The sequence below is a fragment of the Saccopteryx bilineata genome, chromosome 6, assembly GCF_036850765.1.
Source record: "Saccopteryx bilineata isolate mSacBil1 chromosome 6, mSacBil1_pri_phased_curated, whole genome shotgun sequence".
Lineage (NCBI taxonomy): Eukaryota > Metazoa > Chordata > Mammalia > Chiroptera > Emballonuridae > Saccopteryx > Saccopteryx bilineata.
The window spans coordinates 185,756,117-185,776,916 of NC_089495.1; the positions used below are offsets into that span (position 1 = coordinate 185,756,117).

At 43.0% G+C, this 20,800-nt stretch overlaps 1 protein-coding gene across 2 annotated transcripts in view; it reads right to left on the reverse strand.

Moving 5' to 3' along the window:
* The window catches only part of VAPB (VAMP associated protein B and C), a 67,106-nt gene that overhangs the window by 14,211 nt on the left and 32,095 nt on the right, over nt 1-20,800 (reverse strand). For both annotated transcript variants that reach the window (XR_010726309.1, XM_066237971.1), the window contains exons 2-3: nt 17,081-17,233; nt 2,529-2,632 (exon numbers count right to left, since the gene is read on the reverse strand). Coding sequence is in view for 1 of the 2 variants with exons in the window: in XM_066237971.1 (XP_066094068.1) it covers nt 2,529-2,632; nt 17,081-17,233 (257 nt within the window). In the remaining variant the exon portion in view is untranslated. The remainder of the gene's footprint in view (nt 1-2,528; nt 2,633-17,080; nt 17,234-20,800) is intronic.

Consider the following 20,800-nt stretch of genomic DNA (forward strand, 5'->3'; position numbering starts at 1 on the left):
TACCAAGAACCAAATATGGGAAACTACAAGTGCGTGAACAATAAGGACCTGCCCAGTAAGTTATGGCATATCCACCCAATGGAACAGCATGCCAGTAAGATGACATTGGAGAGTATTTGATGACATGGGGGAAATCCACAGAGCATTCAGTGAAGATGCTGAAGACAACATTCTGAGTGTGCTCCTGTGCACACATGCACACGTGTGTCAGAGAGCACCAGGCAGGGAGCATCACTGCACACTAAAACCATGGGGAGGAAGTCTGCTGGCAAGCAGGACAGATATTCACGTGGCCTCCAAGTATCCACTTACACTGAGGATTGCAGACTCCCTAGTATTAATCACAAGGGGTAAATGTGCTTTGACACTAGAGAGAGTTGGCCATCACCATCTTAACCAAGTCATCAAACACAGGTCACTAATAGAGGGACAATCAGCATTAAATGCTTTCTGATGTGATGCATACCTGACACCACCTATGAAATTCTTGCCATAAAACATTTAACCTAAATTTAGTCATGAGGAAATAACTGGACAAATCCAGAAAGGGGGACATTCTACAAGTTAACTTGGCCTGGACTCTAAAAAATTCAAAGTCACGAAATAAAAAAATGGTCCAGCTACTCCACCAGAATAAGAACTAAAGGCCATTTGGGGAACAACTGAAAAACACTGTGATGTGGGTTTCTCTGTTAGGTAAGATTATTAATGTTAATTCCTCAGCTGTGATAATAGCACTGTGGTTGTTAAGAGACTGGCCTTGTTCTGAAGCATTTAGGGAGAAGTGCATCTTACACTAAAAGAGAAAGTTTATGGCAAATGTGGCAAAATGTTAAGTGGTGAATCTAGGTAAAGATGATATGAGTGGTTACTGTACCATTTTCCCCAACTTTCTGTATATCAAAATAGAAAGAGGAAACTTAAAAGAAAGAAAAAGCACAAGGCTCTCATTCATTAATAGTGGTTAAAGTATAAACAAATTACAGGTAACTTCTCATTTTTGTATTTCTAAAATTCCTATAATGTGCAATTTGTATGAACATCTTTTAAACTGTCATGTAAATTGTCATATGAAGAAGTAAGAGCCACCTTTGCGGTAGAGAGTGTCAGGTCTGTGACAGCAGGTAAAACAGTGTCGGACACTGCCAGGTGCTTTACACAGAACACATGGAATCCCACATGTCAACGAGGCCAACAGCCCCTGCTACAGGTGACCAAACCCACAGCAGAGTTCATGAAAACCGCCCAAGGCCACATGTTAGTAAAAGGCAGACCTCAGCTTCACAGCCAAGATACCCAAGCCCATGCTCTCTTTGGTAAGCCATGCAGCAAAAGCCACAGAACATATTCTCAGATATTCCATGTTTCATATTTGCCATACATTTCCTTGATCACACAGATTAACATGAAATGACACATCGTGTTCTAGGAAGTAAAAGGGAAAGTAGTGAATGCCTCAATAATTGTTCTTATGAAAAGGAAGATGGTTCATTATCACCGATCTCTCTGAAACCCCCAAATAGTGGCTTATCCTTCATTTACTGCTCAAAAGTTAAACACCATGAAGATGGTCAGTTGACTTTTCCAAGATGAGAGAAAAAGGCTGTGTGGTAACACTGGGACACAAAAGTAGCTGTACATAGAACAGCCCTTAGAACTAAACTGTGAGAGAAGCCACAGGTAGTGTGAGTCACTGCTAAGTCAAATGCACAGGCAGGCATTCCCTGGATGACTTCAGTCCCCTTGTTTGGGTTGGCAGGCTGGAGAGTGATGGAAACGCTGAGGCAACCCCGCCTTCCTCTTCCAAGCTGTGAGGCCCCGCCATCTGCCTGGCTGGGCTGTGGACCATGAAGCTGCTCTGTACACTGCAATCACTCCCAGCACCAGAAGGCCCTCGCATTTATTCAAATGTGGAACAAGCTTACTCTGGAATTTCCATTATACTCTTTTTCCATAAAAATCAATAATAATATAGTTTATTTATTTATTTTATAAAAATGAAGTCATCTTATTTTTACCAAAATTAGAGTTAAACAAGTATTTAAGCAGAAAAAAATAAAGGAATCTTGAATAATAATAATAATAATAATAGAAGAAGAAGAAGAAAGAAGAAGAATCATGCTTTCCAAAATCAAGTTAAAAAAACAAAAACAGACCTCTTAAGGTCTGAGGACATTTAGTATTCAGCTCTCTCACACCCCCCTGAGTTCTGGAGGGACAGGAGAGACATGGTAATGAGCCATGCCCTTTTCAGTGGGACCCAGGATGAGGGGAGAGAGAACCCACAAACCATTCACGATAAATCTATCAGAACAAGGAAGTGCTGAGGCAAACTGAGATAGAAAAGTCAGAAAAGAGTAGGATTCTGGAGAGTTACATAAAATGTTAAAATCAAAGTTTTAGAAAAACAAAGGTAGGGTACAAACCTCCCTGGAAACACCATTCCCCTTTATTTTGAAACGCATGCACCCATGATTCTGTACCTACTCACTGAATTACTGAAAAAGTAAGAAGCATTCAGTACTTACTACTGCTTCCATATCAGAAGTGTCAGTTGGCGCAAACATAGACTGAACCATAAACTTGTGTTTACTTTTCTCATTGGGATCATAATCGAAAGGCTGTAACATCACTAAGAAAGAAAATATTTCATTAGGAGGGTCAGAGCTTGGTTACCAGCACCCATTTGTTAATACTTGTATTTTGGTTGTAAAGCAATTACCCGGGTTCTCTCATCGGAGCCTCATGATGCCCTGAATGAAGTGAGCAGGGCAAGATGACCAGCATCTTCTCCACTTCTCAGGTCTCAAACCTGAGGTCCAGAAAAGTTAGGTGACTTGCCCGAGGTTGCACAGCAGGAGTAGCAGAGCTGGGCCCCAGGTCTTCTGAATCCTAGTGCACCGACGGCAAACCTGACACCAGGTCTCCCACAGAAACAGGCAGACATACCACGTGCCTGTTCTACTCAAGAACACATACTTAAACACTCTCTTTAGAAACTGAAACAGAATAATCCAAGACCTGTAAGGAACTACTGTTGCTTTTCTCCCGTCCTATTTCCCACAGCAAGGTAATCAATCAAGGTAATACTTGAAATACAGTTTTGCCAATAAAATGTTATAACATTTTCACAAGCAGCACTCATAGCCTGGAGAAAACGGCCAGCTCACACCCCTTCTCTCCAGAAGGACCGCCCTGGTTGGCAAACCGTGGCTCGCGAGCCACGTGCGGCTCTTGGGCCCCTTGAGTGTGGCTCTTCCACAAAATACCACGTGTGGCGCTACTTTGATAATGAATGTACCTTCCTATATAGTTTAAGTTTAAAAAATTTGGCTCTCAAAAGAAATTTCAATCGTTGTACTGTTGATATTTGGTTCTGCTGACTAATGCGTTTGCCGACCACTGCTCTGGAGAAATTTCACATAAAGGCCCCTTTGGAGAGCAACACCCACTACACTGAGGGAGGCAGCCACGCTCTGACTGCTTCCTTAGGATCGCCCCCTGTTAAAGGACAGCTCCTTTAAAATATGGCATTTGTTACAAGACTTTGGATAAACCATGTATCTAGTTAGGTCTCTGAAACAACATTTTCGCATGCAGGAAGAGCCTACTGTAGTCCTGACAATAATAAGAGCTAATGTGGACAGAGCATTCCCTGTGTGTCAGAAAAAACCAGGCTCTACTTTAGGCCTATTATTGCTTTTAAAATATTTTTTAATGTATTGATTTTAGTAAGAAAGAGAGTGAGGGAGAAAGGGATGGAGGGAAGGAGGAAAGGAGGGAAACATTGAGTTGTTGTTCCACTCATTTATGCATTTATTGGTTTATTCTTGTATGTCCCCTGACTTGGGATGGAACCCGCCACCTTGGTGTTTCAGGACAACTTTCTAAACAACTGAGATACCTGGCCAGGAACTTTAGGCCTATTATCATCCACTTAATCCTTACTGGACAGGTACTGTTGTGAAGGTTATTTTGACACCTATTTTCAGATGACAAAACTGAAGCACAAAAAGGTCACTGTAGAGAAGCAAGCACTCAAATGCAGGTGGTATGCCTCAAGAGCCAAGGCTCACAGCCACCAAGAGGAAATGGGCAAGCTCTTTCCTCCTCCAACTGCAGGGTCTCCACAACCTTGACTCTGGACGCTCATCAGTGTTCTCTTGCCCTTGAGCCCTATCTTAGGGCTTCCCAGGTTCTTCCTCTGAAGCCTCACAATCAACCCCTCCCTACAGCAGATAAAGGGCAAGTGTCCTACGACTGAGTTTACAAATGAAGACACTGGAGCTCAACAAAGAAAGTGATTTGCTCCAAGTCGCAATGTTAAAAGCACAAAGCACCAAGTGCAGCCCAGCCCCTTACTTCAAGACCCTTACTTCCCACCCTGCACCCCAGGCCCACCATTACATACCTTACAGAAACACACGATGGAGAACAGAAATACAATGATCCCCTATCTGCCTTGGGGGTGCAGGGGTTCTTTCTATTTGAGGACAGAGAATCTATTAAAATCTAACAATGCATCAATTTAAGTGCTTAAGTGTACACAGTCACCCAGGAAGCTCCTGTTGCTCACATCCTGAGTACTCTGAGCTACAGGGGACCTTGCTGGGAGACTTCAGGACAAATATTAATAAGTGTATAACCCCTTTTAATATTCAGGGCATGTATACATAGGACACCAAGTCTAGCTACCAATAAAGACAACTAAAATAAGGATGCTCAGCCTGAGTACCTAAGATCCGAAGTGTAACCATTAGCAGAGAGAACAAAGGTCATTTCAACCGGGCGGGGGGGGGGGGGTACTCAGAAGGTGCTGGTGTGGGTGTAGAGGCACAGTTCTCTCCTGGAAAAGCGTCCTGTCACGGCTCTGGACCTGGTGCCACTGAGCTGGCAAGAACTCTCCCAGACAGATCTGGGACATCATGATACACCCAGGCATAACACTGAATCCCACCAACAGGTCAAAATCACAACTTTTCTTCTGAAAGTACGTTCCCATAGTGTGTCTCCCATCCCCAGTGCAACAAGGAAGGTAACACATGCTAAACTAAGCAGTCAATGTGATCCTTCTTGGACATGAACTGTCAACCTCTTCTGGAGTTGGGTCAATCTTCTAACTACTGTCAGATTAATGTTCTTTCTAAAAATTAAAGCAAACTGGGCTTTGAGAATTTCAGGCTTCACCTGGCTGAGACAAAATCATGCTCCAACTTTATTTATTTATTTGTATTTTTCCGAAGTGGGGGGGGGGGCACACAGACAGACTCCTGCATGCGCCTGACCGGGATCCACCCGGCATACCCACCAGGGGGTGATGCTCAGCCCCTCTGTGGTGTTGCTTGGCTGCAATCTGTGCCATCCAAGCATCTGAGGCAGAGGCCATGGAGCCATCCTCAGTGCCCGGGACAACATTGCTCCAATGGAGCCTTGGCTGTGGGAGGGGAAGAGAGAAAGAGAGAGAGAGAAGAGAGAGAGAGAGGAAAGAGAGGGGGAAGGGTGGAGAAGCAGATGAGTGCTTCTCCTGTGTGCCCTGGCCGGGAGCTGATCCCGGAACTTCCACACGCTGGGCTGACGCTCTACCGCTGAGCCAACCGGCCAGGGCCATTTTTTTGATGGGAAAGAAGCAAACTGTCCCACACTACACTTAGATTTTCAGCAGGGCACAGCTCTTGCAGCAGAACAACCTCTTCCTTGAGACTCTGTTTCCCAGCTATGAAAGACCCTTCTCCACACGAGAGCTCTGAGGCTGAGCCAGGATTATCTGTAAAGGGCTCAAAGCCCAGCAAATGAGAGCAACAAGAAGACTGCTAATTTTCAGAGAAGCTGGCTCTTACGCTCAAACTACATTGGGTCACACACATAGAGCTGATGGGTCCAGAGAACAAAAGACCTCCCCATGTGCTCAGCCCAGAAAGCTCTGCTGCTCCCTCTCCATTCTGCTCCCTTTCCTTGAGGCAGTGGAAGAGAGAACATCCCAGAGATCTGTTTGGCTGGAACCAATGTCCCAAGAAGGAAAGGGAAGCAACCTTTACCAGCACCTGCTATGCACCAGGCAGCACAGAAGGCAATTTCTTTAGTTCTGCCATTTAGTCCTCACAACAATCCATCGAAGAAGCCCATCTTCATTTTCTAGATGAAGAGACAAAGGCTTGGAAAGGCTACAGCCTCACTTGGATACCATGGCAGCATACTGATGACAGAACCAGTCCGTGCTCCACATTGGCTCTGCCTCCAGAGTCAGACTTCCACACCATAGGTTCTCAAAAGCTTACCCACAGACTCCAAGGACTCCCCCACTGGGCAATCCAGTAAGTCAAAGCTGTGGTCATGACAATAGCAAGACATTATGAGCCTTTTCAACTGCGCTGACATTCAGTGATATTGGCCCAAAAGCCACAGGATAAAACTGCTCACTCCCAACCAGGGTCCACCATGAGTGGCCCTGAAATGCTGGTGTTTTCATATCAGGCACTGCCACACACTTGTGGTTTTTGTTAGAAAGGCCAGTTTCACTTAAGAATACCTTTGACGAATCAACGAAATAATTTTACTAAGTTTCCACACTGGACAGCACATAGTAAGTAATACTCTTGAGCACAGAAAGCACGCTGCTGTCTGGGGAAAACTCCTATGCAGCTGTCTGGCTGAGGAGCTAAGCCAGACTCTGTCTCATGGAACACCATGAACTTGAAAGCCATGGTTATTCAAACCTGGGTCTGTGGCAGATGTTTTCTCAAAAATGAATGAAGTGAGTCTATCCATTCAAGCAAAACAACTTACAGTAGTGTGGCCAATGATAAAATCCAGGCTTTCAAGCAAATATTACAATCTTGGAAAACTTATATCTGTCACCAACAGCTTCACAGTTTCCCAAGCACTTAAAAGACTTTTCCAATGAGATCAGTGGAAATAGTAACGAATGTGATTTTTTGATGTTATATAATGAAATATGTCAACATTTGGAAGACCTGTATAACTCAGCTAACATAATATTACAAAATCCAATCAAAGTAAAAGAGAGACCAATGCACTTTAGAGAAACAAAGTTCAAGCAGTTCACTGACACGGTTTCAGATTCCACACTGCACTAAACTTGAAGGAAGTGCCACTTACCAAGTTTTGGTGTAGTGTCAAAGAATAATGTCCATAATTATCTGAAAAAACTATTAAAAATACTTTTCCCTTTTCCAACTACATATTTAGTGGTAGAAATAGTTTTCCTTCACACACACATTCATCAAAATGACACATTCTAACAGACTAACTGCAAAAGCAGAGAGGACAATCTAGTCTGTCTTCCATTAAGCCAGATATTAAAGAGATTTGCAAAACAAGTTAAGTAACATCAGTCTTCTTACTAATTTTTTGGATGTAATTGATTTATTATGTGATTATAAAATGAATACTTTAACATTTTTCTCAGTTTAATCTGCAAGATGACCAATATTGATACAACCTACAAACCAGAAAGGGGTCCTGAAACTAAATTTGAGCACCATCACTGCTCAACCTGCCCTGCAGGCTCTGCAGGAGAAGAATGATCTGGTGAAATAACTCAAGCGAAGGCACTGGTAGCTTTGTCTAGTAGAGCACTTGGGAGAAATTGCAGTTAAGAGAGAAAGCAGTTTCACGTAAACCCAGCCTTGAGTTCAAGACTTGGTGGCATCAGAAGTGTACATGTTGCCTGACCTGTGGTGGCACAGTGGATAAAGCATCGACCTGGAAATGCTGAGGTCACCGGTTCGAAACCCTGGGCTTGCCTGGTCAAGGCACATATGGGAGTTGATGCTTCCAGCTCCTCCCCCCCTTCTCTCTCTGTCTCTCTCTCCTCTCTCTCTCCCTGTCTGTCTCTCTCCACTCTAAAATGAATAAACAAAATTTAAAAAAATAAAAAATTAAAAAATGGAAAAAAAAAAGTGTACATGTCCGTTACAGGGAGGGGACAGAGTTCCCTGTGCTCCTCTAACCAAACCTCCTTGCAATTGCTCCCTCCACCTCTGCAAAAGATGCTGCTTGAGATTCACTAGTGCCTGTGGACCCTACAGACGTCATCAGCACAACTCTAGGCTAGAGTACCCTACCTGCCAAGTCACCCCAGTGTAATCTGGAAGACGTGTGAGAACATAAGACTTACATTTAGACCTCCAAGTTAAACAAGAACATAAGCAAGTGGGTAAGGGTGGTCAGCAATAATCATCTTAAGGAAGCACTGGAGACAACCCAGTGGCAGGTCAAATATCCCTTCTGCAAAGGCAGGCACTTGTGAAATATGAACTTGGGTGCTCAGTGTGCTGGGGAGGCTGGTGAAAGTTGAAAATGCTGAACTGCTGGTGAACTTCCAGGAGGCTGAGGGGGTAAGGTGGGTACTATTCCCCCCCCCCCCCACTACCACCCATGGCAACAACATTCCTTCAGCCTTCAGCAGCAAGCAGAAAAGAAGGTGTTGCCACCTACCAGCTCTCCTTTCCTTCTGGGCTCCCAAATCAGCAAGAGTGTGGAGGTGCAGTGGCTGCTCAGACTTTGTGACACTTCATAAACCCCACTGCCTCAGTATCTGCGTCCTGCTTAAAAGCCTCCAACCCATGCCCCAAAGTTTGTATTTCTCAGCCACTATCCTCTCATGTCAAATTCTATTTGCTTACCCTATTAGCTGGAACTTTATGAGAACATGACAGAATAAATGCTGTTAATCGTTTGTTCTTTCAGCTCCGTTCATGCAAATTGTGACAGAAATTATGTACTTTTTCCATGACAGGCTATAAAAGAGCTTCCCATTAACTTAATTTATTTCACTTGAATACCAGAGACACTGATGATAAAACCCTCTTAAATGAACCATCTATCCTACTTTTAAAATGTATCTGCTGATACTACATTAAAAACAAGCCTGTTACTAGGAGACAGCTTGGAGACCCGGTCACCACTCACCAACATTAACACTTTGTGATACGATGTCTGCTGTATCACAGATTGCAAAAGTGGTATCTTGTTAAGAAAGGGCCTTTAGGAGTCATAAGATATTGGATCAATAAGATCTTTCTTCAAAAGAGAAGAAATGTAAAATATATGCTAGTATACATACATACACACACACACACACACACCCCACCCTCCTGAGAAATGATGACTTGATTAAATGCAGCATAAAAGCTTCCTATGAGAACCCAAGCAAGTCACAGATGATTTTCATCTGCACTATAACGGTAACAGAGCTAATGAATGAAAGTCTAACAAGCACCACAACGTGTGCTTTATTATTATTATTATTATATAATCTCAGAATCTTATCTTCAAACTGTCTCTCTCCTTGTTTTACATGACCAATCTCAGCTCAGGCCTCCACTGACATCCACTCTGCAACTCAGAGACCTTTCCAGTTTCTCCCAGTTTCTCTCCCAACCAAGTTACCCGAGTTACACAGTCCCTTTAACCCCTACAAATGTACTCTCCCCCTAAACAATCGCCATCACGACATTCCTCAGATCAAAAACCTCCTATTTCACAGGTAAAGAGAATCAATTCAACTCTTCAGTCTGGTTCTCAAATCTCTTGGTGTGAATGAACAACAGGCCCCACCTGTTGTGTGTCCAACAGGTGTGCACACGGTGCTGGCTCCACCTCCATACCCAGGAGTTCTGTCATTACCAAAGTCTCCTCTTATCATGTTGACCCTACCTAGCATGTTCCCCTACTCACATCTCAATAAACCACACCTTGTGGGGTCTAACCCACTATTGACTTTTAAGGAGGAATCCCAGTTTCAGCATGCATCGGAGTCACCTGTAGTGCTTGCTGGCATGACCCGACCTCCAGAGTTTCTAACTCAACGTGTCTGGAGTGGGAGTGAGAATATGCAACTCTTAACACGTTCCCAGCAGAGGTCAGTACTACTGGTCCAGGAAGCGCACCTGGAGAACACATGCTACATACACTGCATCTCCAACATTACAGCTCCACTGGAATGCCATCTCGCACCCTTGTTCTTATTGCAGGACCTTATTCTATCCATGGACACTGTTTGATACTTGGACTCCTAAGCTCCTTCCTACATGTTTGCTTTTTCTATCCAATTTGCCCAAGAACAGGACTTCATATTTTGATATCTCACATTCCAGGTACTAACCTGCAGTTTTTTATTAGTTAATCAACATGTACCTTCCCTTTCAACATTCAAAGCATTCCAGAATCATGCTCCCTCTAGAAATCTCCGTGGAGCGTAAAGAGAGGAGCCATCTCTAACCCCAACCAGTCAGCTTCTCCTCTCTCCTAATGCCTAGAGCCACTTACTACCCTACCCCACAGTTTAAGACACACAGTTTCCATTCTTCTTGTCACCACTGTCTTTTCTCTTTCCCTTCATGAAGCTTGCATATCAAAAGACTGCTCTCTACCAAACTTGCATTTATGGGGTAATAATAAAGTCACTACTCCACTGTTTTAAAGTAATAAAGACAAACCAGAACTCATGATCAGCTTAAACTAACTAGTGTTATCACAATGAGGTAACCTAGTTCCAGCCTGCAGTGAAGCGGCTCAGCATTCTGGTCACACTGTGTTCCCCTATCATGAGTACATCCATCATTTCCTTTAGGATTCTCAAAATGCTGAAAACATCACTACTTTCCTGGATCTCTGCCTATCCAGGAACCCATGATGGAACTATGAGTCTAGCAGGTAAATAATTGATTTGTTCTATTTATAAATAAGTTAACACTGAATTGTCTTTGTGTCTTTTCCAGCTCAGTATAGCCTGTCTTAGGTAACCAGCTCCTCATAGTCTGATTAATTTATCTGTGCAGACTAACACAAACGCACCCAGTGTCACTGGAACATGAGGTGAGCCATACACAGGCATTGGTCAATGAACAAGCCTCGTTTCCTCTTTTATCATAAATATCTTTAAAAATATACAATTTTTATAAAACTCCAACATAGTCCCTGTCTCCCATAATGCTGTATAATGGGATATAATACAGCCTTTTCCTGATCACTCTTGTGCTGTGCACATGAACACCCCTTATACATTAAACCTTAAAAAGACCTACAAATCAGGTCTCTTAAAACTCATCATTTAGAATATGGACAAGGGTCTACCCTGAGGGTTAAGTAATTCCAGGTCCCTTCTGTTATTTCTGAACTCTTCCCCCTTGCTCTCTGTGGTGTTCCTGACCAGTCCCCCACTGGGGCTACCTCTCATTGCCCTTTCCCTTCCTTCTGGCCTGCGACTGGTTAACAGTGGGTCTAAAAAGGAGTCAAGACTGGGGATCCCCAAGTGTATAAATACACAGAGAACTGTAACAAGTGAAAAGAACACGACTCTGCACGCCCTGAAGTTCTGCATAGTTTTTACTCTGCTGTCACGCTGCAGAACTGACGTTATCTTCAGCTAAGTAAGGGGTACTGAATGCACTTAGAAAGTCCTGTTGACCTTTGAAGTTGTAAAGAAATAAATAAATTGTGTCATATTCACAAAAAGTGAAACAGAATTCTTCTTAAGAAACTTAAATATTATAGTAAACTTTAAAAACATTTTCAAAAGCACAATTAAGCTAAATTTTTGTAATTTTTTTTATAAAACCAGAATCTCATGTGATGAAAAAGATTAAAGATACCTTTTAAGTATGGATGTGAGCTGTTCTTATCTGAGAGTAATAAACCTGGTTCATGAAAACCATTTATAAAATGTTTCTCTTATCAGAGCCTTCAGTTTCAAAGCAAATGATCAAACCATAATGTTGTAGTGAAGACATCCAACCCCTTCCCCAAATTTAGCTCACACCTATCAGCACTTGACAGATGGATGCCTGACTTCTCTCTTTAAAGGCAGCACACTTATACTCACTCTGGTGCTAATCACCTAAAAGCTGCAGCCGAGGTTGGCTGGCTGGCCAGGGCCAAGAAAGCAGCTCCATTAAACCGAGTCAGCAAAATCTTAAAAGGATTAATTATCAATCGCAATACTACCCAATTACATTAATTGACCAATGTTTCCATCCAAGAAAAGCTGCTGATATTCATTGTCTGTCCTCAGGATTTTACTGGAAGAACTTCATGCTATAAACGTGATTGAAATAAGTGCTGAAAAGGGCTATATGTCAGGAATGAATGCTGCTCCTTAATTCTTTGAATTTTAATTTAAAATACAGATTCAGACACCAGAAGATTTGTGTTTGTTTGTCCGTAATCCATTTTCAATTCCCAGGGTACACTTAGTAAGTATATCTGTACCTAAATATTGGTATCTTTAATGACTCTTTTCAATGCCCCTCCCAACACAAGATATTTTGCATTTCTAATTTGCTTGGTACACAGGCAACCAATGTGCATAATTGAACTGCAAATGCAAGTGTGCTTGCTACTTTAGTGAAATTAGAATTCAGTGAAGGTTATAAAAATATTAAACTTAATATCATATTACAGGAAGCGTAAGTATTTTTGATAGGCCCATAATTTTACCACTTCACCTACTGTATCCGCTGGCAAACATGGTTTGGAATATTAATGGAAAACTCCCTCATTATTAAACTGCAGTATTAAAAAAAAACCCATAAGCACTAACAGCTTACCACAAAGACATTTTCAGAAATTATCTACCTTGAAAATATTTTCTCAGTAGACAGTTGAGAAAACAGATTTAATTTTGAGAAGCTAGAACAAATGGGGAGACCCTCCACTGCTTCATACAATTCATTAATTCAAAAAGTTTTATTTTCCTTGCATTTAAAATCTCAGGGGGAAAAATCCAATCTCCTCTTCTGTAATCTCCATTTAGGTGTACCTATTTTGCTGAGGTCCAGATTGAATAATTTAAAACCATCTCTAGTAGATGCTGTACATGAGGGAGCCAGGGGCCAAAACCATGGCCATCTGGTCCAATTAATGAAAAAGTGCCCGCACCTCTTCACTTACTGTACTGCCTCATGCAACAGGCACGAGTCCCAGAGGGGCTACAGTTAGAGATGAGATGAGATGAGCACCTATATAAAGGACAAATAAAAGGACTCGAATCACAGACCTGAGTGAACAGCACCAGGACAGTCCTTTAGGAAGTGCCCACATTTTCACCTACTGACACAAAAAGTTTAGGTGATACCTGCTTCCAACCGTCACCACCTGAGTCTATACAACAGAGGTGGTTTTTTTAAGGACCCAATAAGTGATTTGCTGTCTTCTGAAGAAAACATGAAAGGTCAGCATCTAGACTTCTGACAAAAAATGTAAGGTCTTCTTGAATATACAGTTTTCTGCAAGCTGAGAAGAGCTTCACAGGGTGTGTCTGAAAGACAACTGACAGCTAGAAATTCTCGCTCCCACACCAAAACCCCAGCCAGCTCCATGGGTGGGCATCCTCCTCCTCCCTCCTTTTATTTCTCTCCCTGCCCGCTCCCCTTTCAAAGAATGATTTAAAACTTTCCCTGACAGCTGCACATACCAAGGGTTTTCAGAAATGAGAGAGAATGTACTAATTATGTCCTTTTCCGGTATGCTATGACATTCTGTGGGGTAGGCAGGGCAGTGCTGGGAGTAGTTTTTAAGTTGATTTCATGGCCACCTTTTTAGAGAGTATATCTGAAAATTTACTAGCAGGTTTTCACTACAAAACAAACACAAAATATATAGAGAAGAAAAAACATAAATTTCTTCTTAAAATTAGAAAAAGTCCACAAATTAATGAAATGTATACAATTAGTTTATTTCTAAAAAGGCAATTCAGATTATGTACAATCCATCTTCAACAACAAACTAGCCAGTTCACATCCAAGCGAGTGGAATCCCTCCCTCGTCTCCCTCATGACATGCCAACAGTAATGCAGTAACGCAGACACTCTGTGAGGCAGACACTACTCTCCACGCTACAAAATGAGAAAACTACAACCAGAGAGCTTGACGGATTGACCAAAGATCAGCCCGCAAGTTAAGCAGCAGAGCTGGGCTTCCTATTCAGGTTTCTGGACCCCAAATCTAGTGACCTTTGAGTAGAGGGTGTGAGACCAAGCCTGGACATGTTTACTTGGGGAGAAAGGAAGGCTGGCCTCCTGAGGATATTCTCACTTCCAAAGGAATCCGAGACCACTAGGTACTCTCTAAGATGGCATCATGTAGCTGCATTTAAGAGGACCCTAAGGGAAAGTACAGTGCTTTTTACCCCAAGATATGAATGCCTAATAAATGACAAGTGGCCCACCAACATATACAAATGCAACGAATGGGTGCCAGATTACTGTGCCAACAGGTGAGGCTGTCTTGGAAATGTACCGACATCTGACCTTACCCATGTACACCCCAAGCACCAAGAGAAGTACACATCAAACAAAAACTAACAAGCCCTTTTTGCATGTGCAAACAAACCCCTCTCACCTAGGAGACATGCATGGACATTTTATTATTCAACTGCTTTTTGCCAAGTACATCACATGCTGAGGGCCAGGGCACTTTAATGTTTGATATTTACCTGTAAGTGAGACCTTCCCCTAACACTGCTGAGGCAGCTTGGAGCCACTGGATCAGGAACAAAGACAAATACCAGCTCTACACTAATTACCCAGGGACTCGAAATGACCATGTCCACTCTCTGCATCTTACCTTCTCATCTGCCAAAGGAAGGCCATACCCACAATGTCTTGGTCTTCCTTAAGCAGGTAATCATAAATCAAGACAAATGCCCAGGCTTAGTTATTAATGTAAAACAACATTTCTATGATGAAGAGGGATCTTTCTGGAAGAGATATACACACACACACAAACTTATAACATCAGACAGCACCCCTACACTGTACAACTGCCTGTTGAGACTATTTTATTCAGAAAACCATGTTGCTGCTCCCGTATTTACTGTGAAAATTGGTAATTCTCCATCTACTGACAACCTTGCTTAAATTTGAAATGAGCAAGAAAATTGAGGGAAAAAATCAGTGAAATAAGGGAATAAAAGATTAGGCTGCCCTTGATTTCAAGACAAAAACGAAAGCTCATGTGTTTTTTTTGTTTGTTTTTGTATTTTTCTGAAGTTGGAAACGGGGAGGCAGTTAGACTCCCACATATGCCCGACCGGGATCCACCCGGCATGCCCACCAGGGGGCGATGCTCTGCCCACCTGGGATGCTGCTCTGTTGCATCCAGAGCCATTTTAGCGCCTAAGGCAGAGGCCACAGAGCCATCCTCAGCGCCCAAGCCAACTTTGCTCCAATGGAGCCTTGGCTGCGGAGAGGAAGAGAGAGACAGAGAGGAAGGAGAGGGGGAGGGGTAGAGAAGCAGATGGGCGCTTCTCCTGTGTGCCCTGGCTGGGGATCGAACCTGGGACTCCTGCACGCCAGGCCAACGCTCTACCACTGAGCCAACCAGCCAGGGCCGTGTTTTTTAAACCTTATGGAAACAAGGGGTACAGAAGAAACCCACTTCCATTCTCCCGGGTGCTCCAGTTCAAAGAGCCTGGGCTTCAGAATGAGGCAGAATAATCCACATCCTGGCTGTCCCTTGCTAGTTTCCTGAGCCTATGGGTACTGGTATCCTTCTTGGTATGAGGGAGGTAACAGTATTCTCCTCAGAACAGAAATTATAGGAGATAATACATGTGCAGGCCCAGCACATTGGAGACTCTTAGTAAATGCTGGCTCCTACCCTCCTGATGTCTCCTGGATAATAAGCCAACTCAAGAGTACAGATCAGGTCTTGCAGTCTCAGAGAGAAGCATACAGGGGGATAGCTGGTATGGGTGCACCATAATGAGAGAGACCGATTGATGTAGGGAATAAGTTTGCAGAAATGATAAGATAATAAAAACACCTCATATCTTTCCAAGGAAGTGAATCGTTTTCTTTTAGGTGTCAAGTGAATAGCCAAATGTATCACAATCAAAATCTGTCATGGAGAAAACCAGCCAGGTACCCATTTCAAATGAGCAGTGGCTTCTAATGATGCAGAATCTGCTGTGACAGTCTCTTGATACTTAAAGGATAAACACATACACACCCATAACTCCTTTACAAACACAAAAGGCATTCTTGGATACAGTAGTTCTAATGAACTAAAAGTTTATTCCATTTCTAAAACACATTAAACTCAAACCCAACACTTGTATCTTCTTAATTCTGAAATCCAATTCTCAATCTGAGCACTTTACGAACATTTTTTCAAAAGTTGGACTATGGAAAATAGATGCCCTCTCAGACACAGGGGGAAACCCATCAGACACGCACAAAACTTACACCCTTGAATATATTCCAATTTCCTCAGCCCTCTCTCCCTTAGCTTTTCACAATCAGTAAAGTGCAGTTACCAATCACTGGAAATGACAGGAGCTTAATGTCAGAAATCATTTAGCTTAAGTAAGAAAATAACTCCATTTAGCTTTCTCCCACAAAGTAAAATTAAGTTTGTTTAGCCCTTTTTTATTTATTGCCAAAGGGCAGATTTAATTTCAAGGGAGTGAAAACCACTCATTCTGAAGTCTGAAGTTACCACTTTCATTTTGCTCTAACCATTGAGGCGCAAAGGCTGTAAGCATTAAACCAGAGGCATTAATTATAGAAAAACAACAGGTGAGTGGGACCCACTTAGCTTGGAGGGTTGGGGGGGAGAAGTCTACATCTTACTTTGCTACATTGCAAACACAAGCTTTAAGAAATCCCACTGGTGGCCCTGGCCGGTTGGCTCAGTGGTAGAGCGTCAGCCTGGCGTGCAGGAGTCCTGGGTTCGATTCCCGGCCAGGGCACATAGGAGAAGTGCCCATCTGCTTCTCCACCCCTCCCCCTCTCCTTCCTCTCTGTCTCTCTCTTCCCCTCCTGCAGTGAGGCTCCATTGGAGCAAAGATGGCCCGGGCGCTGGGGATGGCTCCTTGGCCTCTGCCCCAGGCACTAGAGTGGCTCTGGTCGCAACAGAGCGACGCCCTGGATGGGCAGAGCATCGCCCCCTGGTGGGCATGCCGGGTGGATCCCGGTCGGGCACATGCGGGAGTCTGTCTGACTGCATCCCCGTTTCCAACTTCAGAAAAATACAACCCCCCCCAAAAAAAAGAAATCCCACTGGCTCTAGGGGGCCTCTTTAGCCCACCCTTTCAGCTTCCAGTTACCACACTTACCAGATACATTAATCGCAGCCCCTGCGTCAATGATCCCACTGTTGGGCCTTACACAGTACCTACGTGGCGCCGTGGTCTTCACTTTGAAACACACATTTCGATCTGTTGGGTTGCCAAGCTTTAGGTTTGTGGTGACAACATCAGTGAAGGGACCTATGGAATGAGAGACAGAAGCTGATTGGGGATCTCATGAGGAAAGTTTAGAAGACTGATTTACAGTATGGGATGATGATCTACAGGAAGGGATATGGAATATGGTTAAGGGAAGATTCAAGATCCAAAACTATCTCACTATAAAATAAATAACAAATGAGTCAAGGTTAACACACTAACAGCTAAAATTTACCATGTCCTCACTATGCCAACAAACAACAAGTAAATATCCCAACACACCTCACAAACTGATGAGAAAACTGAGGCTTTAGAAGACACATTAGTTGTCTACATTTTCATACTAGTTAGTGGTAGCTAAGCGCTCTAACCAGGCAGCCTGACTCCAAGGCCAGTTTTTAACCTATGCTAAACCCTGATTTCCACAACAAGAGGAAAACTAATGAGGAGAGTGTGAAGGGCAGACCTGGGTGCACAATGATGATCAATGGTAGGATGTTCAGAGAGTGGCAGATATAAGAAAGGCTTTGAGGTGTTAATGGTCTATAAACACAAAACCTCCAACAATATAGTTACTGTCAGAAAAGTGAACAGCATCTTAAGCTACAGCAAGTTCACAGTCCTGCTGGGCAGCCCACACCTGAAATGTCACATTCAGTTCTCACTACCCAGGCTACTGGGAAGATTGAAACAAGGCTCAGGGCCCTGAGGGTATATTTTATTATTATTTATTCATTTTCTACTTTATTAGATTTTTTAATTAAAAAAGTAAAACATGCCTCTTAAAACAAGCCAAACAATAAAAGATGTATAAAGAGGAAGTTAATAAGCTTTCCCTTGTCCCCTGAGGTAACAATATGGGAGATCTTTCCAATTCATCTACGCTCATGCAAACAGTATGCACGTACGTGTGTGGGGAGGGAAAATTAACAAAAATGAGATCATACAATTCCTATTACTCTGACACTTGCTTTTTCCCCACTTATCACTACCATGGACACTTGACCATTGGGTTTATTAAGGGGTCCAGTGGGAAGTCTGAACCACAAGACCTCTTAGGACCTTTTCAAATTTAAATCTTTCACCATGTAAAGCAATGGAGTCTTGTGTTTTCTCTAGGTAAAAGCTCTTTACATTTACAAGGAATAGGAGATGGGATGGGAAGGTGTGTGTGTATTCCCAAACTAAGAAATATATAATGTGCTTCATTGGATGTTCCCTAAGAAAACACAACCAACACATACATTCAAACCTATGATTTAAAAAGTTTTTAATGAGACTTTAAGCTCCTGAGGACAAGGCTGATGATACTTTCTAGGTTTCTATATCTCTGCACTGCGCCTGGCATCTAGGGAAGGTGTGTAGATGTAGGTGTGTGTGTGTGTGTGTGTGTGTGTGTGTCTACACAGACATAGGCATACACAGATTCACTCACCAAGGAGGACAGGACCTCACAGATTACCACTAGCAACATTAAAATCTCAGGCTGTTTGCTCTCCCTTAGAGGTGGTCAGGGTATGAAAAATCAATCTGATACGGGCTTAATTTAAATATAAATTAAGAAATCAATAATGGTAGGAAGGAAAAAAGGAAAAGAAACTCAATTTCAAAATCAAGTAAACTGCAGCCAGTTCTACTACAAAGTTTATTTTGAAACTGTGAATTTGTCCCAATGTGATTGATATGCATATTAGGGAGACAACCTCAGCATAAAACAAATTTCACATTTGCTTATGCGTGATTTTGTCAGCAAGAAACACTAGGTGAATACAGGAAACTGCACCCTGCTGAACCGTGGTGCACAGAAATATACACCTTCAAACACCTCAACCATCCCCGATACCTCAGTCGACAGTGCATCACACCTGGTGCTCCCACATTCCTTTGGATTGCAGGTGGCCTTCCTCCTTCCCCCATGCCCACTTCCACAGGAAAACATCAGGTCTTTTGAGGTAAAGTACCAAACTTAACTGTAGTATTTATGTATTTCCTACTCAATGTGTGCTACTACTTTTATTCATGTCCTGTGTGTGTGTATCCAACAGTTTTTGAGTGCTGTGCACCTAACTTTGTTTCCCACTTGTAAATCCTGTGGTTTTTACTGTGCTCTTTTGTGTAGTATGGTGATTTTTAGGAATGCGTGTGTCGCACTGAAACAGAACCAACTATCTATGTTACTAGATCAACTGATGTTTTGAGGTTACTTGTATCAAAAGCTATTCTCATTTCATGGGCAACAATACTTTCAAGAATGAAATGCCCATGTTCTGAATAGCTCGGTTGGTTAGAGCATCATCTTGAAGCGCAGAGGTTGCCGGTTCGATCTCCGGACAGGGCACATACATAGACAAATCTATGTTCCTGTCCCATTTCTCAAAAATCAATAATAAAAAAACAAAACATAAAACAGGAGAAAGAACTGAACTGACTAAAGAGAGGTTGTCCATTTGTTTACCTTTTAGTAAGTCCTGCCTTTGGCCCTCCTTCTGGGAGTCAGGCTGGAAGCTGTGAGGTGGAGGCATTATGCAGGTGCTGATGTGGAGAAAGGCAGTCTTCAGTAGGGCATCTGACTCACTGACTTCAGCACAAACCACCATCTCTCTACACTCTAAGCCATCACCTTATTGAGAACTAAAAGCTTACACAAGAGATATAGTCCAAGAAGGTTTTCAACTACTGTGAGGGAAAGCCAGATGCTGACAAGACTCCATCCTTGTATCAAGTTCTTGGCATTGAGGGAGAAATAGGACACTTGGTGCTGAGGCAGTATTTGGCGGATTATGGAGGCAGCAGCTCTCTGTGACTCTACCCTTCCCACTCTCCAACGCATGTAGTCTGACTCATAATGAAGATGGCGAACCCTGGCTGGTTTGCTCAGTGGTAGTGTCAGCCAAGTGTGTGCATGTCTTGGGTTCAATTCCTGATCAGGGCACACAGGAGAAGCACCCACCTGGTTCTCCACCCTTCCTGAAGCCATGGCTCGATTGGAGCGAGTTGGCCCTGAAGAAGACTCAATGGCCTCTGCCTCAGGCTCTAAGAAGAGCTTGGTTGCTGAGCAAAAGAGCAATGCCCCAGATGGGCAGAGCATCACCCCCTAGTGGGCTTGCAGGGTGGATTCTGGTCGGGGAACATGGGGGAGTCTGTCTCTGCCTCCCCTTCTCTAAGTTAAAAAACAAAAAAAAGAAAGAAAATGGAGAGATCTGAACTCCTGTTAAGTTTCTCTTCTTACTTTGGGTGGAGGTCACTTCAACAATGGTAAAAGAAAAAAAGAATAGCTGAACACAACTCTAGTCTTTTGGGGTCAAAGAAAACAAACACGTACACACACTTACACCCAAATGATACACAAATCTACATGGGCACAATCACCAGCTACACACATTCCCTGGCCCTCACATAAAATCGCCAATCATAAGCACTCCATATAGGCATAGTTTCAGCTCAGATAGCCCCACACTGCTGGGGAAAGGAGAATGGAACAGATAAAAATGTGTGTCTACACAAAGACTCACCTAAAGAAGACTAGGCTTCCAATTAAAAAGCCTGGGGGTAAAAAGAGGCATTCACTGACTATCTGAAGATGATTTATAAACCTTCAGGTCTAAAAGT